Source organism: Plasmodium malariae (genome assembly GCF_900090045.1).
Source record: "Plasmodium malariae genome assembly, chromosome: 7".
NCBI classification, from domain to species: domain Eukaryota; phylum Apicomplexa; class Aconoidasida; order Haemosporida; family Plasmodiidae; genus Plasmodium; species Plasmodium malariae.
In genome coordinates, this window is record NC_041781.1 from 1,966,715 (window position 1) to 1,978,585 (window position 11,871).

Genomic DNA, 11,871 nt, shown 5'->3' on the forward strand with positions numbered 1-11,871 from the left:
TATAATGGAATAATTCATTTATTTTTATTGGAGTGTGTTAGTTTTTATATGAATTAAGATTTTATGATTTCTGATTTTTATCTGGATATAGTCTGAAATGATAACTTGTTTAGGTGACTAGGAAAATGTATTATTATTATTATATTAAAAAATGTATATTTTTTTTCTTTTAGTTATTGTATATTTATAATTTTCAAAATATCGTTAAGTATGTAAGTTTTTTTCTGCAGAAAAAGAATATTATTATTTATTTTATAATATATTCTGTGTGCAAACTATTTCATGCAAGGTAATGTTTGTAAAAAAATTTTTAACAGACTTAATTTTTTATATAGGATAAATGTTTAATTACAAATACATAATGAAATAATGTACTTTTTAATTATTGATTCTGTATAACTGTTTGCAAACTTGGGAGTTCTAAGTCATTATAATTAAGTAAAGTTTTTAAAACAAATGTTATAATATTTTTGTACTCAATTACAGTGATTATTAAATGTTTCAGAAATTACCTGAATACATATTATACATAAAATTGATATTAGAGTAATCTATATATTTTATTTATTTTTTATGTCATTAAAAAATTATATTATTGAACATAGAAGAAGAAAATATTGATGCATAATTTGTTAGATTACTTTCTAAATTTCATGTATTTAAGATTAAATAATGGAAAATTTATATATAATTTCTTAATATTATCTGTGTTATTATTTTTGTATTTTACTAATATTTATATTAAACATAATGAAATAACTTCATCTTATATATAAAATTAGGGGTATATTATATTATAGGGTATTTTAGGTTATTTAAGCAAATTAATTTCAAAATAATAAAATATATTTTTTCACTTATAATTTATATTTTTAATATATTATATTTTTTATTTATATTCAAAATAGCGGGAAAAAGCAAGAATATACATAACGAATGTACATACATTATGACTGATATATATAAGTTTGTTTTAAGGATCAATGCCAAAAATTAAGATGAATAAATGTTAAGCATTAGTAGGAAAATAGTTATATATTACGAAAAAACTATATATAATTATATGAATTTTAAATTAAATATATAAAAATTATATGAAGTACAATTATAGAATTACAAAAAAATATATACATTAACATTCAAGTTATAATAAATTGCTTATTAGAATATAATATAATTCTCATATTTTATAATAGAAGTACAAATTTAATAAAAATAAAACAAAATATTCACCTTATGAACTGTAAGTTCGTAATCCTAGAATGTATATATGAATATGAAAAATAATTTTAATAATAAATATTTTTAAATAGATACTACTTTATATATAAAGAAAATTTTATATCAAATTAAAAGTATATAAATTAATGAATAGCTTCATATATTATATACATTTTTACTAAATTATTAACAAAATTTTTAATGGTATATTTCAATATTATCAATTTAAACATAATTATAAATTAAATAGTATTTTTTTTTTTTAAATTACATATAATTAAATATATGCACGAATATTTTGAATTCTTAAAAAAAATATATATGTATTATATATATTTGATGATAATTGAACAGAATATCTCTGTCATATTTTAATGACGCATCGTGATGTATATACATAGTTAAATTAGAATTTAAATATACATTAATTATATATTTATCTCCTTTTTATTTTTACTTAAACAAAATTATCATATTAATAATATAGGATGTAACTAATAGTAGAAATATTTGCATTGTCATAATATATACATGAAAATAACTATACACATTTTTGAAATATTTTTAATTTCAATATAAAACATATGAAATTTAAAAAGTATATATTTTTAAAATATATTTTATTTTTTTCAATTTAATTGTAAAAATTCAATATTTTATTTTTGAAGATAAATTAACATCGTTTATAACAAATTTATTAAGTTAAAAAAAAAGAAAAAAAAAGTATCTGAGAAAAATTTTAAAAACACATGCTTGTAAAATATAATTTGTAAATATTACATTTTATAAATTAGCTTAATCCTAACTAAAATGCATAGTCACTATAATTTTATTATTTATAGCATTTTTAGGTATCCATTAAATATATGCAATTAACTAAAGATATGAATAATATTATATTATATATATAACAGTACTTTATATAAGACAATATTGTGCATCTTGTTAATTATATTTTTTATGAAAATATTTTATAAATACAATATAAGTGAGAAATCATTGTGAACACAAATAAATTATTTGAATGTAATACTTAATATATTAATTAACGATATTTAGTAATATTTCAAATTTTCTTATTCCTAAAAAAGAAAGAAATTCCCCTTTTATACTTATTATACTTTTTCATATATTATATTTAGAGAAATATAACAGAAAATACTGTAATATTCATAATTTTTTAAATTTTAAGTGAAAAATATAGTTTTCAACATTTACAAATTTTCTTAAGTGCATATAATATTACTATATTTACCGAAATGTATTTTATTTTTTAATTACTATTAAAATTGATAATAGTTTTAAGGTGAAGTAAATTTTTTTTATTTCATTTTGGTTTTTATGGAATAGAATGAATTTTATTCATTCCCTTCATTTTGAGAACATTAAAGTTATTACCATCCTAAAATTATATAATTAATTCTAGACAAATTTTTTTATTTTTTTCTTTTGAAACTATTTTTTGAACAAATTTTCGATGTAGGCTTAATTTCTATGTTTATTAGTAAATGTTGTTTGTATATGTAATAATGTAAAAAAATTTAAATGACACAATTATAGGTTAATATCTTATACAGTTATAAAACGCATAAAATAGAGAAGTGGATAACTCCGAAAGAATCGTTTTTTTGAAACATAATAATATATGAAAAAAATTATAGAACAATTTAATCATTTTTTATAGTATTTTTTCCTATTATAAGTACTGTTAATATAATATATGTAATCACATAGATGTATCATATTCATTAATAATAAGTGATAAATTTAGGCATTTAGATTAACTATTAGTATATTGTTTTTGTTATGTATGAATTATGAAATTAAAAAAATATTTGTTTTGTTATCATTATTATTATAAATGCATGATATCTAAGAAAAGAACTTAAAATAAGTTTATTAGAAAAAATAAAAGTTTATTGCAGGATATACTCTATTTAAATTTTTATATAACATTTATTTTTTAAGATATATATTGTAAATTGTTAATATAAAAAAATTATTAAAATATTAGCTTTTCTAACTTTTTAAAATAAAAATAGTTTTGGCTATGTTCAATATTAAAATGATGTATTATCGAAATATTTATATCCATTTACTATGTTTTTAATAATTTATAAAAATATTATATACTAATAAATAGGTTATATTTTAATTTCTTATATATTATAGCAAATAAAGTAAAAATCGATATAGGATTTTTACATAAAATATAAGGAACTATATGTGAAAATATTATAATTTCTTATCGCTATTTTAAAATAATTCTGTATAATTTTTTGAAAATGGTGGTAAATATATTGTGATACACTTATTTTACATAATAATTTTTATGATCTCCTTTGAATATAGTAATGTATATCTTATTTCGTATTAATTTCTTAAAATATTTAATATATTTGTATTTTCTTTTATTTCATTTTATTTTTTTATCCTTACTTTTCAGAAACCAAATGTAAGTAAGAAAGATAAAATTTTTTATCATTTTGATGAAGATAACGAGCCTATGGATGATGAAAGAATTGAATTATTAAGTCCTTTAAAGAAGGATCATGCAGACTTATATAAAATTGGCTGTATGCTTAATAATAGTATTAGAAATAAAGATTCGATGCCTGTATTAATTGATGACAGTGTTAATGATGTTGAATACTGCTATTTATTGAATGAATGGTTAAATAAAAAACAATTTAAATATATTTCAGAAGGACCTAATTGTGAAAACAAAACAAAATTATGGGAAGAAAAAATTGAGGAATTGTGGGATCCATTAATAAAGCTTGCATATGTTAATTTTTCGTGTGAAAGAAATAAAATTGTCTATAATTGTTCTATTTCATCTGAACTGAAGAATACATTATCTGTGTGTTTTACACTTCTAGGAATTTTTCTTATTACTTTTTTTTTTTTGTATAAAGTACGATAAGAAATATTGTAAAAAATTATAAAAATTCAAGATAGAAAATGTTTTTAATTTCCATTAAAATATTATAATTATATATATACATCATATATTTCATTTTTTTTCATTATATATAATAGTTTAGTCCCTTTGGACACAGGGTTGACAGTTGTCTAAATAAAAAAAAAAGAATAAAACAGAATATAGTTCCAGAATGTTCATGTGAATTAACTGAAGGTTGTTATGATAATGGGGAGTCACATTCTGAAAAAGGAAGAATAAGGATTCATTACCACTCTGCATGATATTCTTAATTCACATATAATTATTTATATAAAATGTATTTTCATATTGATAAAAAGAATTAAAATATTTATTTATGAACATTTATATTTTGAAGTAAAAATAAAAAATAATATAATGTGAATGTATTTAACATATAATAACATTACAAAAATAATATGTCGCTCATAAATATGTAAGCTATTAATGTTAATTCTATATCACGTATAATTTAATAGAAAATTTTTTATTATATTATAGACTAAAAAAAAAAATATATGATGAATACATCATATTTTATTTAATGAAATATATATTTCCTTAAAAAAATATTATTAGCTATATTGTTTTTATTTACATAATTATCTATAATATATAACTAAAGCGCTTATATGCTCATTCGACTAAGTTTAACGTATAGGAAACACTATATTTTATATTACTACATGCTTAAGTAGCTATCATGATTTTTGTGAATTTAGTATTATTTCATTAATACGCAATAAAAAGAAATAGGATATATTAATTAATATGAATATACAAATATATAATAGAATTTCTAAAATAATTTTAAATAAATATAAAAAAAGAATGATGATACATTTATATTTCCAGAATAATATTTATGTATATTTAAATTTGATTACCTTAAATATTTATATAATCTATAGTATATATATATTTTGAAGATATATAAAAGTTATATATTTTATTTTTTGTAAATAGTATAATAATTATAATAAATTATATTATCATATTTTTCAATTACGTCTTTCTATATTATTCTTATATTTCTTCTACATATAATAGCAACAATAATAAGTAATAATATTTATACTAAAAAAGTAATACACAATTCGAATTTACTCTTATATGTATATTGTTCTAACAGAGGTTCTATTATATTTGTTCATGTTATAGATTATATATGCATTATAATGGCATTGTTATGCTTCAATTAATTTAATATTTTTTAAATTTATATATATATATTTTTATTTAATCATAAGAAAAATTATACTTTTGCTAATACATTTGTATGGTATATATTTTCATTCGTTTTCTATTTAGATCCATGTAACATATATATATATATATATTACATAAATATTTCAGAGAATGATGTATATGAAATAGACAAAAGAAAATAGACAGGAAATATATATATAATGAAAAATTATTAAGTATTCCATCTGTTTTAATGTACCTTTATTAATTAAAAATGAGATATTAATTTTAATTTTATACATGTATGCTGTATAAAGAGACTATTAGAATATAGGAAATGAATTATTTTATGAATTATAATATTAATGTTTATATTTCATTATTAATAATTTAGTAGTTATTTGCATTACTTTTTATATATAGTATGCACTCATACGAAAGCACAAAATGTATATCCCATTTAATTAAATGAATTTTTTTCTAACAATATAAATATTTGTTCCAATGTTATCAATGAATATGGTATATTAATATAAATTATATTACTTAATTGTGTTTATTAACTAGAAATAAAGCTATCCAAAAATTAAATATTACCTTTTTTAAAATATATAGTTTTATATAAATCGTTAAATCGTATAAAATTAACAAAAATATAAATAAAAATAAAACACATGAAATTTTTTTTAAATATTTTGAATATATTTAATGATATAAATAACTGTGTACGAAAAAATAGGTAAGTATACTTGAACGTCTTCAAATACGTAGAAGTGGACAAGAAGTTTCAATGAACACATAATAAGAAAAATAAATATTATTTCATATACGTAAATAAAAGTTACGTTCTATGAGTTTAAGTATAAGAATATAAATCAATAAAATTGATATATAAAAAATTATAAATAAATCGTTTAATTTATAGATAATTAAAACACTTGGAATAATTCATAAAAAACAAATATCATATTATTATCTGCCTTTTTTCTAATATATATTATGGTTTTGCATGCTTTAAAATATATAAAATTAATTTAAGTGGCAGTTACTTTATGAAATGTGAAAATAAATATATGAATTATATTGTTATTTATAAATGACGTAAACACATATTGTTAACAGGAAATATATAGATCGTTATTGGAGCATAATTATATAAATTGAAAAGACTTGATTCTTTTCAAAAAATTTTAATTGCAATGAAAAACAAGTTGGATTACGAATATTTAATAAGCTAAAAAATTAATGATTCTAAAAATTTAAAATTAAAAAATAAAATTATCATATTTAAAAAAAATGTATTCAATATATAATAAATAGTATGTAGAACTATATTACATGTTATAATCAGAGAGCATACAATACAACTATAAAAACATATTTAAAAAGATAATATTTTATATGAGTAAATAACGTAATTTAACTAATATTATCATAAATAACTATAAATACATACAGTTTATGCATTAAATTATTTTTATTACTTCCATATGGGAGATCATATACATTTAGAAGCAGAACTTGAATAAGCCATTATTATATACATATAAGTATTTATAGTCTTAACTCCAAAAGTTAAAATATTTTATTATAGTATATTCTTTTGTGAAAATAATATAAATATGTATATAAAAGTTTTTTTGTTAAGGTACACTAGATTGGTAAGAAATAATAATAATATATTAGTTAAATATATCTAATAGAAGGTATATTATATAGGATTTTAATAAGTATTTTAATTATTTACGAATAGTATAAATAATACATTTACTTATTGATTTATTATTATAATTTCTTCATTTTTGATTTAATTTATTTTATAAAAATTTATAGAAAATTTATGATGTAGTAAAATAAGAAGAAAATTTATGATTTTTCATTATTGAATGGATAGAGAAGCAAATTATTGAAACAGTTTTATTCTGATAATAATTAATTTAATACTAGATTAATTATTATTATTTTTTTTTATTTTATTGTATTATGTTATATTAAGCTTTCTTTTAAATGCATATTTTTAATTAAAAGAAAATTAGAAGAGAAGTCGAAGTATTTAAAAACATTTCATTTACAAATGATAAGAATAAAGTTTGGATAATTAACATTCAAATATTATAACACAGAAAAAACAATTATAATTTTTTTGCTTTTGAGATATATGTTTTTTTTATAGATTTAATAGAATGATATACATTTTACATATTAAATGTATTATAGATATTAAGGGAGAGAAAGTGATATAATTAATACATCATATAATGATATAAGTAATATTAGTTTCTTTATTTTTCATTATATTTAATATTTTTTAACAGTAATAATATATATTTTCTAATTATGTTTAAAAAAGTTAAAATTATTAATAAAGAAGTATCGCTAAAATTAGTTATTATCCCCTTAATATAAAGAATAATATATTACCTACGTTCTATACGTCTAATATTCTATATAAACACAATATATGAAAATATTAAAAAATCTTATTTTTTATTATTATTATTTTTTTTTTAAGATAAATAAAGAAATTAATTAAATGTTATACTAAATATTTAACTTATATGTTTTCAATATAAGCGAACGAATCATAATTATTTTATTTTAATGAAAATTATTTTGTTAAAAGTAACATTAAGATAAAAATTCTATAACATAATTTTTTGGTTATTTTTCTTTGTTCATTTTGTAAATGGCATTATTGTTATATATATTTTATTATCTTTTTATGGAAAAATAAAAAATAATTAAAAAGAAAATTAATAAAATAAATATATTATGGTTTATCTTTAGAAGAATATTATAATATTATTTATTTTTTCTTTAATGTATTACAATATAAAGCATCCATATAATGAAGAAAAAAACAAAACTATTGTTCTTAATAAAAATTGCAGCATTTATCCTTTCAACATGGAGAAGCAACTATGCCAGTAATCTGGTATTATGATATTATCGTAGAATATTTGCCTTATTCGTTTTTTTCTTGCTTTACTTTTATTTATAATTTTTTTTTTCTAAAATATTATTTATACTTTAAATGACAAATATTTACTTTGTTTTTTTAGAATGTGCTTAAAAAATATTTGGACGAAAATCACAGTAATGTTAGAAAATTAGATACAAGAATTTATCAATTACTATTAAAATATAAGCAGAATCATGATTCACGTATTTTGGGCTTACAAGAAGTTATACCATATAATGGAGAGAACGAAGGAAATCATATATGTAGTAATGAAAAAAGGCACGAAGAAAGAAAGAAATCATCAAATAAAAGTTCATTAAATAATTTGAGAATTCATAGACATGGTAAGAAAAATAAATGTTGTATTTTTGCAACAAATAAATATTCCCATTTGGAACGAAAAATATTTAAAGAACTGGATTACCAGAATTTTCTTAAAAACAACAGGATAATTAGAAATAAGTTGTACGAAAGAATAATATTTAAGAAATATGGATTACGACTTTCTCTACCTTTATTATTATTTTCATTATTATCAATATCTCTAATATTAGATCTATTTTTTAAATGTGGACTTATAAATGGACTTTTTCAATTTTTGAGAAGTAATTCTTTAACTAATTGGATGAAGGGTTTTAATGAATCTTCATTATTTAAACCCATAAGGGAATTGTGCAAAATTACTTATGGAAGAACCACGAAATCTACTATTATTACACATTTTTTTGGTATAATAATATATATTATACCTTTCATCATATTAGGTGTTACTCTTATATCGGGGATTATTTACTACCATAATAAAGTTAAAAAATTTGAAAAATTTAAGTTTAGGAATAGGTAAAACGAATAATAAGTTGTATGCATCTTCTTGTAATAACGTCTTTCATATAAGGTAGCTTTAGTGATAACTTTTAGTCATGAAATTATTAAACATAAATCTAAATACTTAATGTTTACAGATATTTCTGCATATATTTGAACTTCTTTATATACTACAGTAAAATACGTTCTAGACTTTTAAGTGAATTTGAAGATTTTTTTATGTTTCTTTTTGTATTATAAAGTATTATAGCAGCTCAATTAAATATATTTGTCTAAATGTTTACGTAATATTTATTTAAATAGTTTCTTATGAGAATAATATATCTGTACATTAATAATAGTTTATAATAGAACAATTAATATAAATTTCTTGAAATCTTGTATTAATTTATATTTTATCTAAGAAGTCTTTTTTTCCGTTTTATAACATGTTCTAGTCTAAAATGATTATTTTTTCAGGTTACTAAGAAAATATATAATTAGTTTTAAATTAGTGATAATATATAGGGTTTTATATTTAATGAAATAAAGAGAATATACATTGTTGTGTTAATATGTATAAATATATTATTTGTACTAAATAGGAAACTTAATATATATAATACAAAATTTGCTTTATGAAAAGTATCGTATAAGATATAATTATTGTTAATACTATTATAATGTCCTTTTAGTATTTTTTTACATGATATAAATTTGAAATTATAAACATATATTAAGAATATTTCCTTATTAAATACATATAATTTATATTCATTTACTATCTTACGGATTTTATGTCTTTATAATTAAAAAGACATCTTAGAATTATTTAATATTAAACTTCATTGTGATGTTAATTACTTTTTGAAATGTATAATTATATATATATTATAAATAAAAATTTATAAATAAATAAAATGTACATATTTTATATTTATTACTTTAATAAAATATTGATTAAATAAATTAAATATAAACAAATGTTAATAGATAATACACACAAAATCTTTTCTATTTTTTTTTTTTAAGTAATAAAATTATATTTATGTATATATGTCTATAAATTGTTTTATTATAATTAATTGTAATGAAAGAAAAAACATTTTTTCTGTAATTCATAATAATATGTAGATATGTTTTTTTTTATATATTTCCTAATTTTCCTGTACATAAGTGTATGATGTAATGTGCTAATATAATTTTAAACGTATATAAATATACATGTTTAATATTGACAATTAATCATTTATTTGTAATTATAAGGTTCATATTTTAAATAAAATGAAATTAAAAAAAAAAAATATATTATATATTTTTAAATAATTCAGGGGTATATTAGGCTTTTTTTTGGGTGGAGGGTTACATAAGTTTTAATTAATTCAATTAATAAATTACTAATTTATTTGTTCACGATTTAATTGAATAAGCGTAATATATATTATTTAGAATATCACAGTTTTACTAATAATTTTCATTAGAAAAATTGGCATAATAAGATTTTTTTAATAGTATCAAATGAAAATATTAATATAATGATAATATGAGTTTTAATTGTCACATATAGCTGTAATTAAAAACTATTTTTTTGTCATTAAATAGCATGTTATATTTTATTCTTTGAAAAAACATACTAGAGAGAAAATATGAGAATTATATATACTAACTATGCTCAGTGGAGAAAACAAAAAGACTATAATAATAATTTTAGTAAAAAAAAAAAATATTTATAGTGTTTTTATTTTTAACATTATGTATTACTGTATTTTATTAAAATATTTTCTTCTGTATATATAATATATATATGTATGTAAAATAATTATTTCACTCTAATATGTTTTGTTTTTTTTTTTAACATTTTATGAAATTACGTCATATTTTTTGAAAAGAAATTAACTAAAAATTTCTTATCATATATTCTTTTTAATAGTCGATTAAAAATTAATAATTAAGAATGAATATATTATATGTAAATAACAGAAAAAAAAGGATAAATTAAATAAAGAACATTCCTATAAGGTAGAAACGAAATATATATTATAAAAGGATCCTTTAATATAAGACATAAATTCTAATTTTATCAGAAGAACTATATATTATATAAAAAGATTATGATAATAAATATATTTCTGCAATTAATAAGATTTATTAATTATGTATTTAATATTTTTCTTTAATGCCATTTATTTTTCATTTACTTGTATTTATATAATTTACATGAAGTTAAAAATATAACGTAAAATTCTTCAACGATAAAAGAATCCAGATGTATAGATAATAAAAAATTTATAATGCGTACAGTTTTAAGAAAGCCATTGAAGTTTTATCATTCGTCCTTCTAAAAATAAGAAAAAGTCTTTTTTTGAATTTTTACTTTGTTAAGTTTTTAATTTCCTTATATTATTCTCAAAAGTTAACATATATATGTTCTGTTTTATATGTTTTATCTTTTTTTAAATTTCTTCAATTATGTATATGTACGCTCTAAATTTTCCTTACGTATCTTTTTTGTTATCTCCTTTCCCTCATGTGCTTTTCTTTTTTTTTTTTCTTTAAAATTAATTTCTGAAAAGTTAAAATAATAATATAAAAAATTATTAAATTTTAATGGAATTATTTGGCGTCAGAATTTTTAAAAATAAGGAAAAGTAGAATTATAATTTTTCCGTTTGGACAAAGTCGCTGAGTTGAGAACATAACTTATACCTGCTATAATAATTGTTTAGGTATATATAATTATAATTGTAAAGGT

At 17.6% G+C, this 11,871-nt stretch overlaps 2 protein-coding genes across 2 annotated transcripts; both read left to right on the forward strand.

The window, feature by feature from the left end:
* Nucleotides 1-3,506: 3,506 nt before the first annotated feature.
* Nucleotides 3,507-4,428, forward strand: PmUG01_07050300 (PIR protein; the record flags this gene model as incomplete). Its single annotated transcript, XM_029004253.1, has 3 exons — nt 3,507-3,512; nt 3,668-4,138; nt 4,264-4,428. The coding sequence occupies 3 exons, from the start codon at nt 3,507-3,509 to the stop codon at nt 4,426-4,428; spliced, it is 642 nt and encodes a 213-aa protein (XP_028860960.1).
* Nucleotides 4,429-8,201: 3,773 nt separating this feature from the next.
* Nucleotides 8,202-9,159, forward strand: PmUG01_07050400 (fam-l protein; the record flags this gene model as incomplete). The annotated part of the gene is made up of 2 exons (XM_029004254.1): nt 8,202-8,288; nt 8,416-9,159. The coding sequence occupies 2 exons, from the start codon at nt 8,202-8,204 to the stop codon at nt 9,157-9,159; spliced, it is 831 nt and encodes a 276-aa protein (XP_028860961.1).
* Between the last annotated feature and the right edge of the window lie 2,712 nt (nt 9,160-11,871).